This window comes from Rhamphochromis longiceps, linkage group LG8 (assembly GCF_057381845.1).
Source record: "Rhamphochromis longiceps isolate RC_006_pf linkage group LG8, R_longiceps_female_GT1.1, whole genome shotgun sequence".
Lineage (NCBI taxonomy): Eukaryota > Metazoa > Chordata > Actinopteri > Cichliformes > Cichlidae > Rhamphochromis > Rhamphochromis longiceps.
The window spans coordinates 32,838,638-32,861,077 of NC_140564.1; the positions used below are offsets into that span (position 1 = coordinate 32,838,638).

The following is a 22,440-nucleotide window of genomic DNA, read 5'->3' on the forward strand; positions in this document are numbered from 1 at the left end:
TCTTCTGTGTTTTAAGCAGGCACCTGCGCAGACACCTTCACCCCATCTATGATTTTTACTGGTGGTGTGCAAACAAGGAACCGATGCATTACCACCACTAACTGGTCTGGAGTGTGGATCGGACCTTCAGACACGTTTATACTCTGCGTCCTTCAAAGGAGAACAACAAAGTACAAGTACATTTGAAGAAATTGACAAATAAAAAGTATTCTATTCTATTCTATTCTATTCTATTCAAAGGGGCACATATATACTCACAGGCCAATTTATTAGGCACACTTGTTCAACTGCTCTGAAACACAAATATCTAATAATCAGCCAGATCAATAATCTAATAATCAACATTGCACCGGCTCGTTCCATTTAGGCATGCTGACATGGGCAAAACGACCTGCTGAAGTTCAGGTTGATGCATCAGGCTGGGGGAGGGGATTTAAGTGACTTTGAATGTGGTTGTTTGTAAATGTTTGTAGGTGTTAGAGATCAGAGGAGAAGCACCAGACTGCTTTGAGCTGATAGGAAGTCAGCAGATAAATAAATAAAAAAAACTTGTTACAACCACCGTTTTCAACAATGTTTCTGGGGAGACAATAACCCGACGGACCAGTTGCACGAACCAAAACATGCTAACAAGTGCGCTGGGACTGGGAGTCACTTTAAAGAAGTGGAGGAGAGGTAAATGTGTAGTAATCATATGATTCTAATACAGATATCTGGAATATACATACATGTTTTGGTGCAACTGGTCCGTCGGGTTATTGTCTCCCCAGAAACATTTCCATTGTGTTTTTTCCTATTTCCGTTGTGTTTTGTGTGCTTTTGCAGCATTTTTCTTTTTGCAGCGTTTTTCTTTTTGCAAGTGTTTTCTGAAGTTGCAGTCCGTTTGGCCTCTCAGGGCCACCGTAAAGTTTTCACCAAGCAGTCTCCTTTTGGGGGGTGGCTGTGGCTCAGGAGGTAGAGCAGGTCACCTACTACTCATCAGGTCGGGGGTTAGTTCAGTGCTCAGCTGGAGTAGAAAAGTGCTACATGAGAAGCAGACTTTACCATTTAGTTTTAGCTGTTGGACTGATGTCCTCATAGTTGAATCTGGAATACTTCGGGATAGAGTTTGTGGTTGACTCAGTGACTGGAAGGTGTCCAAGCCGAAATCTTGTCCCACCCATCGCGGCGAGCTGACAGTTGGTATGAGGTGTTAGTACTGATATATCTGGTTTTCACCTAATATCACACTGCATTATACGCAAACATCTCCACTTGTTGTTTGTTCAGATGCAGCATTGCATGCCTAAGCCATGTTGACATGTTCTTTTCAGACAGCTGAGATGTTCTGCTGGCAACACTTCCAAACCAACTATGTTCAGTGTGAAGATTTAACATGCTGAGGCTTGTAGAGTCTGAATGGAGCTCTGGGTTTTTGTTCTCTGAGCACTGCACTTGGGATGAAACTGCTGCGAACATTAACATTTACCTTGAATATTTTTCACTTATGAATAAGAGAATAATATTTTTAATTGTACAATGACAGCCTTATTTGGAAATGACCTCATAACCTTTGCTTGATGGACAGCAACAGCTAAATTCTCCAGGATCATTGCTGATGTTTTTCCTGCCAGAGGAGGTCTGCTATTATTAGTTATTAGTCAGAAGTGTGTTGGCAACGTGTTACGTGGTCAGCCACCACACCCTGTAATGTCACACTGCCAAGTTCTCATCTTTTTCATTGAATCTTTGTGTGGCAATATCTAGATTCACTGTAGGTGTTTTACATGAGTATTAATGTAAACAGAAAGAAGAGATGTGTTTGTTGTTATACAAACAAAAATAACAATTAATAACATTCAAAATCCAACCAGAATTATTCTTTAAAGCCAGCCATTTTAACATCTTCTCTTATATTTGCAAGAACAATGTTATTTGAAAAATACTGTATATGTACAGTTTCAGACATCTAGATGTTCATATTTGTAGATTCACAGTTTCTGTCTTCTTTGGACTCTATCGCCTTTCCTGGACTGTTATTGGGGCTGATGGTGACCCCTTTTGACCTGGTAATAGACGTGCATTTCACTAAACTTTAATTTCAGGCTTTATTACAAACACACCTCATGGGTGGAGGACAGTTTAAGCAAATAAACTGCAAAATAGAGAAATAGAAAATACATATTGTATTTTCTATTCACTGTCAGACAACCAGCATGCTCATTTAAGTGCAATGAAAAATCATCCAAATTCAAAAACAAAAGTCCTTATTCATACTGCTAATGCTCTATAACCACAAACAAACCCAAAAACATTGTTCAGCTATTATTAGTGTAAAAAATTTAATGTGTGGTAATCTGCAAATAAGGAAGCAGCTGGAAGAAACAGTTTTTATTCCATCTTTAATACAGTTAATTGTGAAGGAAGCAACAAGACTGAAATTCCAGAGGCCTGCACTATGAGGAAAAAAACTCAGCATATTCAGGATTTATTTAACTAACATTTGCAATCAGGATCAATAAGTCAGCCCAGTCTAGCTACGAGGACTTTTACATATAGAGGTCCGAGGCCCGGGGGTTGGGGAACTGCTCTACAGGCTGTCAGTCACCTACTTTTCGTTGTTTTGGGCAAATACTTCAAAATATCTACTAAAAATAATCATTTCTGCATGTCCTTTTTTTTTTTTTAAGGTTTTGTGCAGTATTACTTTATAATGCATTAGTAATGAGAAGTGTGTAATAAAAACTTTAGATTACTGTTCAGTAAAATTAGTACTTCATATTTAGCACAGCCAGCAGACAGATTGTCATGTAGTGTTTATACATCCGATCAAAAATCAGTGAGACAGACTGAAAGGCGCCCGGTCCATCAAAGGCCAGAAAACAGCTACAGAAGTCAAGTGTCTATAACCCAAAAGGTTCGAGATGTTCAGGCACAAAATGACAGGCATGTGATTCAGTTGTTGAAGCTGCAGTTGTGTGTACACTCATGTGTCTCTTCAAACTTCCCTGTCTGGTATATCTTTCGCCGCAGACGCCACAGGAGAACGGCTTCTCTCCCGTGTGGACGCTCATGTGTCTCTTGAGAGTATTCTGCTGTCTAAATCTCTTTCCACACAGACCACAACCGAAAGGCTTCTCTCCTGTGTGAACTCGTGTGTGACTCTTCAGAACCCCTTGCTGTGCAAATCTCTCGCCGCAAACACCACAGCTAAATGGTTTCTCTCCCGTGTGGACTCTCGTGTGTGTCTTAAGGTGCGTATTGGAACTGAAAGTCTTGCCACAGTCAACACAAACAAACGGTTTTTCTCCTGTGTGGACTCGCATGTGTCTTTTAAGAGTAAAATTAACTCTAAATCTTTTCCCACAAGCATCACAGCCAAATGGAGTCTCTCCTGTGTGGACTCGTAAGTGTTCCTTAAAATTTGACTTCTGGCTGAACCTTTTACCACAAAAACCACAATCAAAGGGTTTTTCGCCTGTGTGAACTCTCATGTGCGTCTTAAAATGTGTCTTCCTGCTAAATTTCTCGCCACAAACAGCACAACAAAAAGGTTTCTCTCCAGTGTGGATTCTCATGTGTCTGTGGAGAGACTGCCTGTGGAGAAAACATTTTCCACACTCAGAGCAGCTAAAGGGTTTTTTGGTAGTGTCACATCTCACGTGACAATTTACACCTGACTCAGGTGACCTGCTTGCCTCCCAGTCCTTGTCACTGTCTTCAGTTCCAGGTCTAAAATCTGACAAAGGTCCCTGCCATTCATCACCATCGTTACTGAGTTCAGTCTCAGAGGAGTCCGAATCATTTTCCACTTCATTAGGTTGTAAAGTACTTTTTGTATCAAGGTTTCTGGCTGATTCTGGTCCTCCACAGTCATCTCCATCAGTCTCAGTTTTTATTTGTTTACTTGTTTGATGACAGTAAAGCTCTGAAGAATTTGGTTTCTCTTCACCATCTTCACTCTTCACAGGAGCAGCAGTGAACGGGAGCCTGCTGGTATCAGCATCCTCCAGCCCTTTAAAGTGTTCTGCTGTTTGAGTGGTGCACAGTTCCTCACGCTCCTCCTTTATGCGCAGGGGCTCTTGGGACCACTGGTCATCAGAGGGGCTCCATTCTGGGGGAACCTCTTCTTTAATCACCAACAGCTGTTGGACATCAGCATGAAACTCTGAAACACACAGAGACATCACCTGGAAAGCACTTATTTTGCAAATATCACAACACAATAACCTTATAAAACACAGATAAAAAAATAACAGATAAAAACAAGAATAATCTGTCATTAAAATGTGAATAAAAAGGGTTAGAATAATGACTATTGTATGAGACAGGTTATTAAAAAACACCACAAACAGTAACAAAAACAAAACAAGCCCTTGAAACAATTACAATAAATAGAGGTCAACAAAAAAACCTCTATCTGCTAACTTATCACCAGCTAAATGTCAGTAAAAAAAATCTAAATTCATCTTAAGAGCTTGTTGTTTCTTTTGTTTAAAATAAAGATCCCTTTTTCATCTTCCACCTTTTTGCTGCTCTTACTGCTTTTAATAGGAGGCACTGTTGCAACAAATGACTTGTTGGGGTGAATAATACCAAGTCATTTTGAGCCAGAAGGGACAAACTGGAATCAGTTGTTACCAAGGTGACTTTCTATTTTACTTTTTATTATGATTTCTTATTATGTTTTTTGTGTTTTCAGGAGCAACCTGACCAAAAGGAAAGCAGAAATTTCACCAAATACAACCAAACAGTTTAAAGATAATTTAAGTGGCCAAAAAGCACTAAATTGATTACAATGTAGGTACAGTGATAGGTGTTTATTAAGAACAGGAAAGGGCAGTTTAAGCAAATAAAGTGCATAGGTGTGAGTGCAAATGGTTGTCTGTCCCTGTGTGTTAGCCCTGCGACAGACTGGCGACCTGTCCAGGGTGTACCCCGCCTCTCGCCCTATGACAGCTGGGATAGGCTCCAGCACCCCCCCCCCCCCCCCCCCCGGAACCCTGAAAAGGATAAGCGGAAGCCAATGGATGGATGGCTATATAAGTGAGATGGCTTTATCCTACATAAAGCCAGCTCACTAAAATCTATATTTATTAAGATGAGTAAAAACATTGGACATTAAAACACCTTGAATCAAATTTCGCCCATTTACTTACGCTGAACTACAATATTAACGCTGTTGTTGTGTGCCCCGTCTAAAACGCCCGGGTACTACACAGGACCACCGATGGGTTCCGCCGTTTTTAAGCCGTTTTAACATCGATTTGTGGCAGATTTACATCATTTAAAAAGGCCGGTTTGTAGGTGAAAAGTTTATTTCGCCCACCAGTACAACGAGCTAGCAGCTAGGAAGCCGTTTCCTTCCGGAGAAACATCTCACGTTAAATCTGTGATTTTCTCACCGGTAGTTTGGTTGAGATCAGCATCCTGCAGCTGATGCGGTTTGATCTGCGGCTTTCGTTCATAAGGCTGACTCTCGATGCCGTTGCGTTGACGATAATCCGCTTCATTCATTGTTCTCGTCTTTAAAATCAACTGTAAGCTCGTTTGAATTGAACCAGGCGACTCGGTGGCCGTGTATTCACACTTCTATACGACCTCATCAATAGTTGGACAGGGCTCCCATTTTTCAGTGTTGTTGTGAAATGGATTTATTGGGGTGTTTTGGGCAGGCATTTGCGGAGGCACCTTTTTTTTAAATAGGAAAAAAAACGTAACAGACACTTTTAAAATGTATTTTTAAACATTTAATTATTTTTCATGCAGAAATTATAGACAAGAACATATAAATGATAACAAAATATAAGAAACAGTGTATATAATAATAATAATCATACTCATAATAACAACAACAATAATAATAATTATTAATATTATTATTATAAGGCTTATAATGCAGAAAACAGGACAGAAAGGGGCCAATTAGTTTTAAAAATGAAACTTTAAGTCTTTATAAATAGGTGCTCTGTTGATATTTCTTTAATTTCTTAAAAATTGAACTAATCGTGATGACGGCGTTAATGTTGAAGGAAAAACTCCCTTTTGACATTTAATTGGAGCAAGAAAACTTCTAAAAGCTCCCTTTAAATGCTTTTAGAAGCATTTAATTTAATTTTATTTTATTTTTTACCACATTGGTTCTATTTTCTTAGACTATTGTATTCCTATTATTATTCAAGTTCACAATTTCCTTACTCAGGGGTTGCAGTTCTCATCTTATATAGAACTCTCTTAACCCTTTAAGACCTACCATAGAACCAAGTCCGCCAGAGCTTATATTATATTTTTACATGCTGTAGAGCCATTTTTGGGAGCATTTCAAATTGATATACATCAATACAACCATTATAGCCCAAATTTTAATGATATGTATGCATTAAGTGCATAGTAATTACATAAATTGCAAAAAAGTGCAATAAACTACAAAAACATTTAAAATTGTTTTTGTTTTTTTGTTTTTTACATATATTTCTAGTTAGAGAAATTTAAGAGGCGTATCCCTCAAAACTGTAAATACAAAAAAGTTGCACAAAATAGTTTCCCGCCACAGGAAATTTATTTTAAGTGTCTTCATAGTTTTATTTTTTATATACTGCAGGAAAAACGAAAATAAATATTATAATGCAGATTTCCAAAAAAAAAAAACAGCATATGCATCAAAGTAAACTATTTCCAGCAGTGCAATATGAGTCCTAAGCGTCCCAGAAACGACACAGAAAGTCATAAAGTCAAACATAACTTTTAAAAACACAAGTATAGGCTCATAAGGTCCTGATGGTAAAAAAAAAAACTACATTTCCGCAAAATACGTCACTTCCGGTTTCGGGCAGGTCATGGCGGACATGCGATAGTTTGCGCTGATGGACGTAGGAAGTGTTACAAACAGCTGATCGGATGGGTAAAGCGTGTTTCTGGGATATTATGTTTTTGTTGCTGCAAGTGGTTTTTATGACATTTTTGCAAAGCTTTATGTGGAAGGAAACTGTGATCGAGGACAAGCTGATGGCATAAGATGTAAGTACAACCCCTCCGGTTTCATATGCAAAAGAAAAATATTGCGCTAGCTTACGTGGTTGCAGTGCTACCGGGATTTAAAAATAGTTAAGCAAAACGGAGCGTGCCCGCTCTGACTGGCTTTAAAGGGTTAAGTGACCAGGTTCCCATTTCAACTTTTCTTCATATACTTGGTGTAAGCTTTTTCTTATTTGTCACTTTTAATTTTCGTTACTATCCTTATTTCTCTGTCTGTTATTTCTTTAAATGTAAGAGGTTTAAGAAACAGTGTTAAACATAAGGCTATTTTTTTGTTTTGCAAACAGTTCAACTCAGATTTTGGAAGATTTAATGGTATAATTTTGAATTCTGACATAGATAAAGATGGTCATTACATTTTTCTAATAGTTGAGGCTGCACACTCTATCTATATTTTAGACAATGTGTATGGTTTTAACTGTCAGAGGGAGAATAAATGGTAAATGGCCTGTATTTATATAGCGCTTTTCTAGTCCCTAAGGACCTCAAGGCGCTTTACACATCCAGTCATTCACCCATTCACACACTGGTGATGGCAGCTACAGTGTAGCCACAGCCACCCTGGGGAGCATTGACAGAGGCGAGGCTGCCGGACACTGGCGCCACCGGGCCCTCTGACCACCTGTGACCAGGACACAACGACCGAGACTGTCCAAGCCGGGGCTCGAACCGGCAACCTTCCGATTACAAGGCGAACTCCCAACTCTTGAGCCACGATCGCCCCAAAATAAACTATATTTTGATACGTTGGAGGAGCGCCTACTATGCTGGTTATCAATTATTTACAAGATTTATTAATGAGAGGAGACAACTTAAACAAGAGCAAGGTGATAAACAGAAACTCTGCACAGGTGCCGTGGGAAACCAGGGGACGGAGAAACGGTCGGGCACACAGAACACAGGGAGAGCACGGGCTGGAAGTTCTGCAACAGAGGAGAGAGGTGTCACAACGAGTGAGAGAGACAAGGCCAACTTTTACAGACAGGTGAGAGAGCGCAGACTGTCAATAGCATCACAGCGGATTCTTTTGTCACACATTAGGTGATCAGTCAAACAGCTCTGTTAAACGTATGGAATTCACATTGAGTATAGATGGATATTAAGAAATATAAAACTTCCAGTCCTGAATGGACATCAATGATTAAATTTAACAGTAACTATAGCAACAAATCACATCTGTTGTCCAGAGGCGCTTTACATTGGAAGGCAGAGACCCTATACTAGGACTGGGCGATATGACCCAAAATTCATATCTCGATATTCTTTAGCTGGTTGACGATATATAGACATCTTGATATTTTTTAAAGCCATAAAGTAAGAACAAAAAGAGAGCTCTTAGTCAAAGCTGTGTCCCAAATCTCACATAAGCACTTTTATTAACATACAGCGCAGATGTACAAGAAAAAATTACTCAGAAATAAATTATCAGCATTTATTAAATAATCATGCTCCATAAATAAAATAAAACAATGTTGTTTTTGTGCATAACAAAAAGCTCACAATTGTGCAGTCAAAATGTAAACTAACAGACGCTGAGCACAATAACAAAGACAGATTTCGCAGCTGCTCTGTTCCCAAGTTCTACTGCGTGACTGACAGCCTGGAGTTTGAAATCCTCTTTGTAACCGTGTCTCTTAACAGGTGTCATTTGTGGTCCTTATACACACACAGTACGGTAATATTACGTTGAAGCAGAGTACGTATCACTCCGCGAGGCTTCTCGGTAGCCGTAATGATCCAACAATCCATCAAGCAGTGCAGTTTCGTAGTTTACCAAAGTCGTACCAAAATATTTTTTGAAAGGTTTCTGAGTGCTGTGTACCACATAAAATCGGTTCGCGGCCAGTAAGCACAACCAGAATTTATACATAAGGCGCGCTGTCGATTTTTGAGAAATAAAGGATTTTAGTATGTATCCTGAAACAAGATAACATTCATTAGTAGAGATTGGGAAAACTTCTGTTTACCTTTGTTAGCCACTTGGCTATGATAGTAAACAGTGGGACAGAGGGACTGGTCGCCCAGGGTACCAAACAGGTTAGGACCGCCCCTGGGTGTATGGTAGGTGGGGCTGGCTCTACACTGGGGCAAGAGGGGCCAACCACTGCGAGCCTGTTGGCTGTGGTTTAAACGTTTTTTGAGGCTCACCGATTTGTAATGCTCCTGCTCACAACAATCGTGTAATTTCACTGGACAAATTTGCACCATTTTATTTTTTTGGAATTAGGCTCATTTTTTTGCATGTGAATAAATAGATCCGACCAGTGAGAGCGTTGGATTTGGCAACACGTGTGCTCATAGCTTAAAACGCGCTCAGATTATTTTTACAGTCTCACTGATTAAGTTGTGTTTAGAAACAGTTTTTAAATTACAAAACACTTCTTATGGGAGGCAAAAAAGTGCGTAACTTCTAACGTTCAACAGGTTTCTTTTTTTATATAATTTCTTATAATTTTGAAGCTGTTTAAAGTTTCATTGATATTAAAAATCATAATTCATCTAATGATGAATGACTTTACTATAAAAGCAAAAACGTGTTAAAACAGTAAAAAGGGTAACTTAATATAGTTACAAAGATTTATTGCCCAGTTTTAAAAAAAGATTATTTCATACTTGAGATAGCTTCAGTTTTCTACATATATGTTCCCATATATTTTATATATTTGTATGGAAACATATATATATTATTTATATAGGCAAGGACAAAACCACAAATTTTGTATTCATGGATATTTTTTGGTTTATTTTTTAAGTACAATGAAGACAAACATGAGGGCGGAAAAGTAAAGCTTGTTAATAATACAAATACACTTCACAACACAACCTATAGTGTTACAGTATCTATCTGCAGTAACATGTGCGAACTTTCATGCTGCTTCAGCTGTTCAGATGTTGAACATTTTTCACCACAAATGCCACACAAAAACTGTTTGTCTCTCCTGTGGATGCTCATGTGTCTCTTAAGTCGTGTATTGGAACTAAATGTTTTCCCACACTCGTCACAGCCGAACAGTTTCTCTCCCGTGTGGCCTCTTAAGTGCTCCTTAAATCGTGTGCTGCGGTTAAATCGTTTTCCACATATATCGCATCCAAACGGTTTCTCACCTGTGTGGACGCTGGTGTGTCTTTTAAGAGCATTCTGGTGTCCAAATCTTTTCCCACATATATCACAACCAAATGGTTTCTCCCCTGTGTGGATTCTCATGTGTCTTTTCAGACCTTCATGTTCTGTAAACCCTTTACCACAAACACTACAGCCAAAAGGTCTCTCGCCTGTGTGGACCCTCATGTGTACTTTAAAACTATACTTAAATTTAAATGTCTTTCCACAAGAATCACAACTAAATGGTTTCTCCTGTGTGTGTACTCGCATGTGATTCTTAAGATGAGTGTTACGACTAAATGTTTTTCCACAGTCTTCACAACCAAATGGCTTCTCTCCTGTGTGGACTCTCATGTGCGTTTTAAGAGTAAACTCAAGTCCAAATCTTTTTCCACAAGCTTCACAGCTAAAGGGTTTCTCTCCCGTGTGGACGGTCATGTGTCTCTTAAGATGTGTATTGCAGCTGAAGGTTTTACCGCAAACAGCACAAGCCAGTGATTTCTCTCCTCGGCGTTGTCGCTTCTGAGATTCCGGTTGTGTAAATGTTTTAACGCAAACATCACTGACAAACTGAGGCTCAGTTGCAACACTCTCCTTCCACGCTATACCACCCACTTCAGTTTCAGGTCCAGAATCTGACAGAGGTTCCTGCCAAACATCCTCCTCCTCCTCCTCATCTTCATAACTGACTTCAGTCTCGGAAGAGTCTAAAGTCTTTTTCTTATTATTTACTAATAAATGACAATTTAGATCTGGGCTCCAGACTGATTCCAGTCGTCCATATGCATCTTCCTCAATTTCCGTCTTGATCTGTTTAGCTAAGCAGCCGATAGGCGGCTCTGTCTGTGTGGATTCTTCTGTTTGGCTTTGATGACGATATGAGCACTGAGGCTTCTCTTCATCGTCATCATCTTCAGTCTTCACAGTAACAATAGTGAACGGTAACCTGCTGAGATCTGCCTCCTCCAACCTATTGATCTGCTGTCCCTCCTCACTGCTCCAGGGTTCCTCCTGCTCCTGCTTTATGTGGAGGAACTCGGCGGCTTGCAGGTCCCGCCTGGGGCTCCAATCTTGAGGAACTTCTTTAATCACCAGCAGCTGCCGGACATCTTCAGGTAACACTGAAACACACATGGACAGAAAAGACTGACATTAAAATTCTACAGCAGCATAGCACACCCATTAAAAACCCTGATATACAGATATATATTCATTCATTGGTGTCTAATTATTTACTCCCTTTCGATGGCATTACCGTTATTTTTTTACAGTAGGTCCTTTTAGTCACGTTTTTAACAAATCTGTAGGATTGGTTTTTAAAAGCTGTGTGACGTTGTCAAATTTAGAAATATCCTGACTCAGTGTGATGCTAAAAAAATCATGCCGGGCTGAATTGTAGTAATTTGTTATTAAACCTTCAGCTGATGCAAAATGACACAATGGGAGTACCAACAGGGACTGGAAAGGGCCAATCTTCTTCACATTTTTCTTCTTTTCCTTTAGGGGTTGCCACAGCAGATCATCTGTCTCCATCTCTCCATCCCACTGTTACACCTGCCTTGTTCCCATTCAAACACATGTATTCTGTCTTCTTCTACTGATTTTATTCCTCTTCTCTCCAGAGCATACCTCCACCTCCCCAGGGTCTCCTCCACCTGCTCCTTACTACAGATCACAATGTCATCTGCAAACATCTTCAAATATCCTCATGGTGTGGCCCATCAGCTTTATCCCTGTGTAGTTTCTACAGCTCTGCATGTCACCCTTGTTCTTGAAGATCAGTTCCAATACACTTCTCCATTCCTCAGACATCCCCTCACTCTCCAGGACTGTGTTAAAAAGTCTGCCTTCCCTCTTAAACACCTCCATACCTCCACGGGTGTGTCATCAGTAGGGCTGCCACAAACGATTATTTTGATAGTCGACTAACCGATTATTTTTGCGATTAGTCGACTAATCAGATCCATTAGACATAAAGCGTACAGCTTATTGCACCAGCATGCATCTGCTCTTATATAGCTCTCATTAGCTTACAGCTTGAAGTGTTTAAGGTATGTGCTAACTAAAAATAAAGACAAGATGATTAGACAAGATTAAACTTTTAATGAAATTTGCAGATTGTCTCAGTGGACTTTAATAAACTCAGCCGTCTGCTCCTTGCTCTAAATATAACAGGACACTAGAGTAAATTCTCGAACATCTCACATTTCTGTTTAATCAGTTTTCTGTTTGCGTTTATTCACCTGTGTGAAAACTATAACTTTAATCTCAGCCAAACAGATTTACTCAGAAACAAATTAAACACTGAAAAAAGGCACGACGCAACGACTATTAAATTAGTTGTTGACGATTTTGATAGTCGACATAATCGTGACTAGGCAAGGCAAGGCAAGGCAAGGCAAATTTATTTGTATAGCACAATTCAACAACAAGGTGATTCAAAGTGCTTTACAGAGACATTAGAAACAAAAACAAATAAAAAGCAGGATTTAAAATTGATTAAAACAAACAAACAAACTAACTAAACACACACATTTCACACCTGTTCGCGCGATCTGAACCCTTATCGTAAGGGGAGCTACCAGTCCTTCTGTGGACGAGCTACTTTCTATTTTAAATTCCCTGAATTTAAAATCTCTAGACCCAGTCTAGACCCAGTTGGGGAGCTACCCAGAGCTCTAATCCCACACCTGTTCGCGCGATCTGAACCCTTATCGTAAGGGGAGCTACCAGTCCTTCTGTGGACGAGCTACTTTCTATTTTAAATTCCCTGAATTTAAAATACTCTCTAGACCCAGTCTAGACCCAGCTGGGGAGCTACCCAGAGCTCTAAACCCACTTAACAAACAAACAAAACAGTATATAAAATCAAAACAGATAAAATCAGAACAGTAGATAAAATCAGTAGTTAATGTAAGTTTTGAAATTTAAGCTTAACAAACAAACAAAACAGTATATAAAATCAAAACAGATAAAATCAGAACAGTAGATAAAATCAGTAGTTAATGTAAGTTTTGAAATTTAAGCTTAACAAACAAACAAAACAGTATATAAAATCAAAACAGATAAAATCAGAAATAGATAAGATCAGTAGTTAGTGTAAGTTTTGAAATTTAAGCTTAAAAGTGTGGATTTGGTGCTTTATTCAAATGCAGCTGAGAACAGGTGAGTCTTCAACCTGGATTTAAATAAACTGAGTGTTTCAGCTGATCTGAGGCTTTCTGGGAGTTTGTTCCAGATATAAGGAGCATAAAAGCTGAATGCAGCTTCTCCGTGTCTGGTTCTGACTCTGGGAACTGATAAAAGACCGGATCCAGATGACCTGAGGGATCTGGAAGGTTCATACTGGGTCAGGAGGTCACTGATGTATTTTGGTCCTAAACCATTCAGAGCTTTATAGGCCAGCATCAGAACTTTAAAGTCTATCCTCTGACGGACAGGCAGCCAGTGTAAAGACCTCAGAGCTGGACTGATGTGGTCCACTTTTTTGGTCTTAGTGAGGACTCGAGCAGCAGAGTTCTGAATGAGCTGTAGTTGTCTGACTGATTTTTTAGGTAGACCTGTAAAGATGCTGTTACAGTAATCAAGCCTACTAAAAATGAATGCATGGACTAGTTTTTCCAGGTCCTGTTGAGACATCAGATCTTTTATCCTTGAAATATTCTTGAGGTGATAGTAAGCTGATTTTGTTATTGTCTTAATGTGTTTTTCTAAGTTTAGGTCTGCATCCATCACTACACCCAAATTTCTCGCCTGGTTTGTGGTTTTTAGATGTATAGATTGAAGTTCTCTGGTGACCTGTAATCGTTTTTCTTTGGCGCCAAAGACTATTACCTCAGTTTGTTTTTGTTTAGTTGGAGAAAATTGTGGCACAACCAGTCATTAATTTCCTCAATGCATTTACCAAGAGCCTGTACAGGGCCTCGGTCTCCTGGTGACATTGTGATATATATTTGTGTGTCATCTGCATAGCTGTGGTAGTTTATTTTGTTGTTGTTTATAATCTGTGCCAGTGGGAGCATGTAAATGTTAAACAGAGGGGGTCCCAAGATGGAACCTTGGGGAACTCCACATGTGATACTTGTCTGCTCAGATGTGAAGTTACCTATTGATACAAAGTATTTCCTGTTTTCTACGTATGTTTTGAACCAGTTTAGTACAGTTCCTGAAAGACCTGCCCAGTTCTCCAGTCGTTTGAGTAATATGTTGTGGTCAACTGTATCAAATGCTGCACTGAGATCCAGTAAAACTAGGACTGACATTTTTCCACTGTCTGTGTTCAGACATATGTCATTAAACACTTTGGTCAGAGCGGTTTCAGTGCTGTGGTTCTGTCTAAAACCTGACTGGAAGGCATCGTAGCAATTATTCTGTTTTAAGAAGTAACTGAGCTGTTGGGAAACTGCTTTTTCAATGATCTTACTTAAAAACGGGAGATTTGAGATCGGCCTGTAGTTGTTCATTTGTGTCTTGTCAAGATTGTCCTTTTTCAGTATAGGTTTGATTACAGCAGTTTTTAGTGATTCTGGAAACACGCCTGACATTAAGGAAAAGTTGACGATCTGTAACAGGTCTGACTCTAAAGTCTTTGAGACCTTTTTGAAAAAACTTGTTGGCAGGACATCTAAACAGCAGGAGGAGGAGTTCAGTTGACCTAAGATGTCCTCCAGGTCTTTGCTGTTAATTGGGTGAAACTGTTTGATGGTGTTTAAACAGTTTTTCGGTGGACACAGTACATATCCTGGATCTGCTGTTGATGTACTAACTGCTTGTCTAATCTTTTGGATTTTGTCTGTGAAGAATTTGGCAAAGTCATTGCAGGCCATGGTCGAATGAAGTTCAGCTGCCACTGGCACAGGAGGGTTTGTTAGCCTGTCAACTGTAGAAAATAAGACCCGAGCATTATGGCTGTTTTTAGTGATGATGTCAGAGAAGTAGGACCTCCTTGCATTCCTCAGTTGTAAATTATAATTGTGAAGTTTCTCTTTATAAATGTCATAATGAACCTGGAGGTTTGTTTTTCTCCATCTGCGCTCAGCTTTCCTACACTCTCTTTTTTCATTTTTCACTAGTGTGGAGTTTCTCCATGGAGACTTTTTCCTTCCAGAGATAACCTTCACCTTAATGGGGGCAATAGTGTCCATTACATTTAACATTTTTGCATTAAAGCTATTGACGAGCTCATTGACTGAACCTTTGGGCAGGTCAGGTGTTAATGGGAAGACCTGGTTAAAGATCTCACTACTGTTTTCAGTTATACACCGTTTTGTGATCACTGCTGTTGATATATTTGTGTGGGCTGAGATTTTACTTTCAAAGAAAACACAGTAATGATCAGACAGGCCCACATCAGACACAGTAATGTTTGAAATGCTCAGGCTCTTGGAGATCAGTAGGTCGAGAGTGTGTCCTCTATTATGTGTGGCCTCTGTTACATGCTGAGTCAGCCCAAAGTTGCCCAGAGTGTTACTCAGGTCTTTAGTCCCTTTGTCCTGAGGGTTGTCCACATGGATGTTAAAATCCCCAACAATAATTACACAGTCGAAATCAACACAGATCACAGACAGCAGTTCACTGAGGTCATTAAAAAAGTCTGTGCAGTATTTGGGAGGCCTGTAAACATTAAGAAACACAACTTTGGATGGGGCCTTCAGCTGTAAAGCCACATATTCAAAAGACTGAAAACTTCCAGGAGATAGCTGCTTACATTGAAATGATTCATTAAATAAGACAGCAACCCCTCCTCCTCTCCTGCTCGCCCTGACCTCACTGATAAAACTGTAGTTAGGAGGGGTCGTCTCGATGAGAACAGCTCCACTGTTACTTTGGTCCAACCAAGTTTCAGTTAAAAACATAAAATCAAGGCTGTGCTCAGTGATTAAATCATTAATTAAAAATGTTTTCCCAGCTAAAGATCTAACGTTTAATAAAGCCAACTTAAGTGTTTTAGAGGCATTACTTGTCCCCTCGTGTTTGGGAGCAGTCTGTGGCACACAAGGTATGTTTACTATATTTAAAGATCTTTTAGAGTGCAGCTCTCTGTGTTTTGACCAGGCCACATGTCTCCTTCTGTCACCTAAAAGTACAGAGATTTTAAAACCTTCTAGTAAACAGGGTCCCAGCTTCTCCTGGGAAAAGTCACCACTGCCATAATCCTCGCAGCCCGGACCCTCCACACATCACACATCAGACTGCGGAGACAAAGCATGAAGAGGAACTAAGGGGGGCGAGGCTGGGCAATGTGACTTCGATTGCTCTGTTGAGGGTGGGGCTCGGTGGCGAACCTTTGGCTGCTTTGGTGGGGGGTTTATGGGGGACAAAGAGGGATTGGGCCGGGGGGTAGATCTGAGCCCAGCATTGACCCGCTCCATCATCTCTTCAGTGAATTTCAGGTGTGGGGAGGAGGGAGAAAGGGAGGGAGAGGAGGGTGATGGGGGTGATGGCCTGTCAGGGGTTTGGGGGACTGGGGAAGATCCTGGTCCTGGTCGTTGGTGTTGTTGAGAGAGTTGGAGGCAAATAGGGACCCCTCTTCTTGCCTCTTCTTGCCTCAGATGTCTCTCCTTTCTGAGGCTCTTCCCGGGTGGGGGCAGATGGAGCTCCTCCTCAAGGTTTCTGCTGGGCTTTGTCTGTTCTTGGAGTACTGTTTGTTCCTCTTTATGAGATAACTCCTCGTTTATCTCAGCCTTGGCTCCAAGCACAGATGGATGACGTATGGAATAAAACAAGTTGGAGGTGAACAGTTTCACCCCTGACTTGTTAAAATTAAATCCATTTGCTTTAAACAGATGCCTGCGTTCCCAAAAAATATTAAAGTTGTTGATAAAATGCACTGAGTGGTCAGCACATGGACTATTTGACTAATCGTGGCAGCCCTTGTCATCAGGACCAATACTCTTCACAGCTGCTCTTACTTCCTCCTTACTAAGCCTCTGCACTTCCTGATTAGCGATCCTCCATCTGTCCCCCTCCTGCACTCTTCATCTTCATCCTTTAAAGAAAGGATTAGCTTCTCTGCACTGACTAGCCTTTTAAATGCCAAATTCCTGAATAATAAGATCCAATCATGTTTTAAATATATCAAAGCGTTATATGATCCCAGCAGAGTGCTTCACTCACACTGCGAGGCTACATGTGGTTTCTAGAGTTTATGAAAGTAGAATAAGAGGCAGATTCGTCAGCTATGACGATAAGCTGATTGTGAAGGCTGAGTCTGTGGACACTTGAGACTGTGGTGGAGGGGACGTCACGGACAAATGGTTATCCATCATGGATAGTCCTGACGACCCTCTGCACCACTGAAAGGACATGTAATGGAGCATCTTCTTTAACAGGCTGGTTCAGCTCCAAGCAGGACTGATATAGGAAATCTTTCATACCACATTATATCACCCTTTATAATACAATACATGTGTCTGACTAAAAGGCATTTGCCAGATACAAATTGCATTATGAATGTATGCATGATTATTCTCAAGGTGCGAGTTGTGACCATAGGAATCCTTCACACTCTGAAGCCTGACGGATCATTTATTATTAGTGATTATAATTATAATTAGTGATTATTATCACTGTTAGTGTAAGGTTTGTAGCATAATTGTGAAACATAAGCAGAGCTTTTACAAAAATACTGAAGTGTATTTTTAAAGAAATTAACAGCTTAATATTCTCTGTCTCATGTTTTCCTCTTCAAACAAAGGTGATCCAGTCAAATGTAACAATATATGGAAGACTAAAATCCCTCTTCCACTTAGTGCCACGTTGGCCAGCCGTGCCATAGCACCAGCATTTAATATGAAACAAGCGGTGAGGACCTGCAGACCGAGGTGGAGCAGTGTGGACGAGCGACAGGCTCATCTGCTACTTTCCACTTTTACAATAATGGATTAAAAGTGTTTCTTATTTTGTTGCGGGAGCTGTGAGGTCAGTTTTAGATTCCACACAATGACCAGTTCAATCTTTCACTGTGAGCGCTCTGTTTGTTACTAACACTAACACACTTTATCCAAAGTTCATTTAAAACTTCTCTATAATGCTCTTCTTGTACAGCAACTACATTATTATTGTTGTGTATTATAGTGTTTTGTGTTGTTTGTTGGACTCTTTGTTTATTAATAGGTTCTAAAATATATTTTACCTTCACAATTTGTAATAAAATGGTCTAAATAGTTAGTAAAACAAATATGAACTGAAAATCTTAATCTTAACCACTTATTTTGTTAAATGTAACTTAGAATTGGGGAATGAACAAGTTGAATGAACAAGCTAACTTTTTCAAGAAATGACTTTTTTACCATCACTTCCTCTCATAGAGCACTTTTCTACTCTACCTGAGCACTCAAAGAGCTTATACAACTCTATGCAACATTTTTCTAAGCTTTTCTATGCTTAAATACTCTCTTCAAAAAAAAAAAAAAAGCGGTTTGAATTAACCACAATGGAGGTTATAGGGAACATACAAACTCACTATTTTTGCAGTCTGAAACACTGAAAATTGCCGATCTAGTGAAATTCCAAACAGCACGGTTAAAACGTTTGACTCCAGCTACACGACACCCAGCTGGAAACACTTCACGCAAGTCGAGCTGCCCGAGATTCACAGAATTTACAGAAAATGTAAATTTTTTGTGATTTATCTCGTTATAGGGACGATAGATGTTTTATCTCGGGATATGGAATTTTAGTCATATCGCACAGCCCTAGTATATATTATATCAGAAATCTGTTCACTATTTTTATTACAGATTATATCAGTAAGGAAGCTGACTAAATGTTAACTTATGGCAAAAGGGTGGGATTAAACAAGTGTGTACTTCTTCCCACTTCCTTTCAACATGTAAATGAATCAGTACGGTAGCAATATTGAAATGTATTGACTTTTGTATAGTATTTTTTTCTCTCTTATTTTCTGTATATTGTTTACATGTTTGAAATAAATTAACAATTAAATGCTATTCTTACACAGGATTGTGTCTGCTCCTCTCTGTCAGCTTATTGCAGCAACTGGACCATCATGCAACATTAAGAAACTGCACGTGTGATTTCAGGAGGATGTCTCAGACTACCAGACGCAAAGCTGCACTCCAACAGGATGAAAGAACCAACCTCACGTCACCCTGTAAGGACTGATGTTGCCGCTCTAGAAAGTGTCTGGCACACCGGATTTCTAAGTTTCCTGATGGTCTGAATTTCCCTTATTTCTCTTTTAGTTAGAGAACACTCTGATCACCACGCAGGGTGATCTCTACAGGGAGGGGGGTAAAATGTGATCCCCACCAGGGATGTAAAACTATTTAGCAGAGTGAGGAAGGAAGGACCAGACGATGGGAAAGCTAACTCTGCTTATTGGTATTATTATTAATAGTAGATTTCATCATTATTTTAACTGCTGAGAACAAAAACATTTCTTAAATACGGGACAAATAAAGCATTTCTCATCTCGTGATGTTTGCATACTCTGGTCCAGAGCAACTTATGTTCAGATTTCTGTTTTAAACTCAGCCGAAAGCGCTTTACTTTGACCAGTACACGCAATTTTAATGATGTTCTATATGAATGATTAGCTGCAATATACAGGACCTTACCCAATTAACACGTTATTAACGCTAAATGAGCATTTAAAAACGGCCGAACTACAAAGACAACTCTTGTGTGCGCGCTGGCAAATCGTCCGGACGCCACACTTTACTCTCAACTTTAAGTTCCGCCGTTTAAAAAAATCCGCCACAATAATTCTATTAAACGTTAATATTCACATTTGAGATCCACGGATGAAATAAAAAGCTCTGAGATTTTATTTATGTGTTTATTTTTGTGCACGTATACAGATCAACGAAAACCGTTTCCGATGTGAAACACCTTTTCACAAACCCCACAGCGAGCTAACAGTTAACCCGATCAAACAGTAAATGTGTTTTTATTCTCACCGGCGCTTTGGCTCGTTTCAGCATCCTGCTGCCGTTTAATCTCGGGCTTCTCCTCAGCCAGACTGTCGGCATTCAGCTGATGGAGATAATCCACCTCATTCATGATGGTGTCCGTGTCTTTGCTCTCTTCTTTAAAATAAACTGCAGGCTCGGCGGAGCTGAAACCGGGCCTGGGCAGAATCGATCACCGCCGATCACCTTTCACGATCACGCCGCTTACGTTTCTGTTCATCCATGAATACGTCACCGGGGAAGATACAGATTGAAACGGGACACTCAAATGATTCCTCACAACATTTATTGCCCTCTGCTGTGTTTTGAACAGGCATCTGCACGGACACCTTTCCTGTCCTCGGCGGTGAGATCACCGCTGTGGAGCGACGAGAGTGCAAAAATGAAATCACTAAATACATCAAATAATGATTAAATGTTTAATTAATTGATTCAATTAACCAGGTTATGGTCTGTTGATCAGCCGCAGTGACAGTTTCAATTATTTCAAGATGGACAGCAACACATGAACCATGACATAATTAAAATATCTACTATTGTTTCTTCATTTAACTAACTAATGATACATTTAATTACTATATTGTGTTTTTATTTATTTTTTAAAATTGATGTAATGATTTTTTTTTTTTTCCATTCTTGACCTTGGAGGGTTATTTCCTTTCTATAAAGGATAGGAGACATTTTTTTTCCTAAATTTTAAAAATTCCTTTTTTAAATATGTTTAGTTTTATTTATGTAGAACCGGTTAAAAATGTCTCAAGGTGTTTAAAGGTTGCGTCCCTCTTTACGTGGGACATTTTGATTGGCACGCAGACTCTTTTTCTCAGGGGTTTTCATTGCATGTGTGTGACGAAAAGCTGTCGTCATGAGTCTCCTGAATATTTAAGTCACTGCAAAGTCATATTCAATGTAAAATAAAATGAAAGCTTCCACAAATAAAAAGAAATGCAGCTACAACACTGATTACGTTCCTAAATACAGTATTGTTCAAAAGTCTCAAGCCAAACCCCATGTAATTATATCTTGCTGGGGAAAATGGAAAACAGGTGCAGTAATTGTTTAAAACGTATACAAACATACACATAGATACAGTAAATAAGGCAAAAACAGATTTAGTAAAATTAGAATGAGCTTGAAATTAATATTTGGAATCATAAAGGTGGTCAGCCTTTATTCCTCAATACATCCTGAAATCTTAGAGGCAGTTTTTCTATCTGGGTAGGCTTTCATTATATTGGATTTGTATTTATTTTATTTTTTTTAAATTGAATTTAGTTTCTACTCAGTAAATAGTTGATCAAAATTATAAAAATTCAGTAAATCAGAATCAGAATCAGAATACTTTATTGATCCCTGGGGGAAATTATTTTTTGTTACAGTGCTCCATTTTAAACCAACATTAAGATAAGACAGACAATACACTAACTAAGAATAGTACAATATATACATATATATACATACATACATACATAAGTCACTTATAAATAAATAGTTGGAAAAGAAACATGTGCAGTTGTAGCAGCAAACAGTGTGTTAAGTGGATGCGTTGTACAGGGAGATGGCCACAGGCAGGAATGATTTCCTGTGTCGTTCAGTGGTGCTTTTCGGTAATCTCAGTCTCTCACTGAACGAGCTCCTGTGACTGACCAACATGTCATGGAGTGGGTGGGAGGTGTTATCCAACATTGTCTTTATCTTGGACAGCATCCGCCTCTCCGACACCACCTTGAGGGAGTCCAGCTCCATCCCCACAACATTGCTGGCCTTACGGATTAGTTTATTAAGTCTGTTGGCATCTGCGACCCTCAGCCTGCTCCCCCAGCATGCAACAGCATAGAGGATCGCACTGGCCACAACAGACTCATAGAAAATCCTCAGCATTTTCTGGCAGATGTTGAAGGACCTCAGTCGCCTCAAAAAATAGAGACGACTCTGGCCCTTCCTGTAAAGTGCTGTGGTGTTTTTAGCCCAGTCCAGTTTATTGTCAATGTGTACTCCAAGGTATTTATAGTCCTCCACAATGTCAACACTGACCCCCTGAATTGAAACAGGGGTCAAGTGTTTCCTGGTCTTCCTGAAGTCCACGATCAGTTCCTTGGTCTTTGCCACGTTGAGCTGCAGATGATTCTGCTCACACCACGTGACAAAGGAGTCGACCACAGCCCGGTACTCTGTCTCATCATCCCTGCTGATGCATCCAACCACCGCAGAGTCATCAGAAAACTTCTGAAGATGGCATGTCTCTGTGCAGTGGCTGAAGTCTGTGGTGTAGAGGGTGAAGAGGAAGGGGGAGAGGACAGTCCCCTGTGGTGCCCCTGTGTTGCTGATCACCTTGTCAGACACACACTGTGGGAGACGTACATATTGTGGTCTTCCTGTCAGGTAATC

The 22,440-nt window shown here is 39.8% G+C and overlaps 2 protein-coding genes and 1 long non-coding RNA gene across 5 annotated transcripts in view; 1 reads left to right on the plus strand and 2 right to left on the minus strand.

The window, feature by feature from the left end:
• The window catches only part of LOC146664110 (uncharacterized), an 8,666-nt gene extending 3,114 nt beyond the window's left edge, over positions 1 to 5,552 (minus strand). Inside the window, exons 1-2 of the mRNA XM_085417179.1 lie at positions 5,385 to 5,552; positions 2,964 to 4,147 (exon numbers count right to left, since the gene is read on the minus strand). Of these exons, the coding sequence (XP_085273305.1) occupies positions 2,964 to 4,147; positions 5,385 to 5,496 (1,296 nt within the window). The 5' untranslated portion in view covers positions 5,497 to 5,552. The remainder of the gene's footprint in view (positions 1 to 2,963; positions 4,148 to 5,384) is intronic.
• Positions 5,409 to 20,506, plus strand: LOC146664111 (uncharacterized). Of its 3 annotated transcripts, none has more exons than XR_014913100.1 (4): positions 5,409 to 7,999; positions 11,121 to 11,232; positions 19,105 to 19,232; positions 20,366 to 20,506. It is a non-coding gene; the product is annotated as an uncharacterized LOC146664111 (long non-coding RNA). The 3 variants fall into 3 exon arrangements; XR_014913099.1 differs by having other exon boundaries at positions 19,105 to 19,295; positions 20,366 to 20,496; XR_014913098.1 differs by having other exon boundaries at positions 19,162 to 19,295; positions 20,366 to 20,496.
• Positions 8,640 to 20,370, minus strand: LOC146664112 (uncharacterized). Its single transcript, XM_085417161.1, has 2 exons — positions 20,041 to 20,370; positions 8,640 to 11,238 (listed from the first exon to the last, which is right to left on the minus strand). Exons 1-2 carry the CDS (start codon positions 20,141 to 20,143, stop codon positions 9,839 to 9,841), a joined length of 1,503 nt encoding a protein of 500 aa, XP_085273287.1. The 5' UTR covers positions 20,144 to 20,370; the 3' UTR covers positions 8,640 to 9,838.
• Positions 20,507 to 22,440: the final 1,934 nt, after the last annotated feature.

Coding starts and splice junctions, on each gene's coding strand:
- LOC146664112 (XM_085417161.1), bottom strand. CDS start 20,143: ATGAATGAGGTGGATTATCTCCATCAGCTGAATGCCGACAGTCTGGCT. Junction 11,239..20,040: donor TGAAACGAGCCAAAGCGCCG/GTGAGAATAAAA, acceptor TGTGTGTTTCAG/TGTTACCTGAAGATGTCCGG.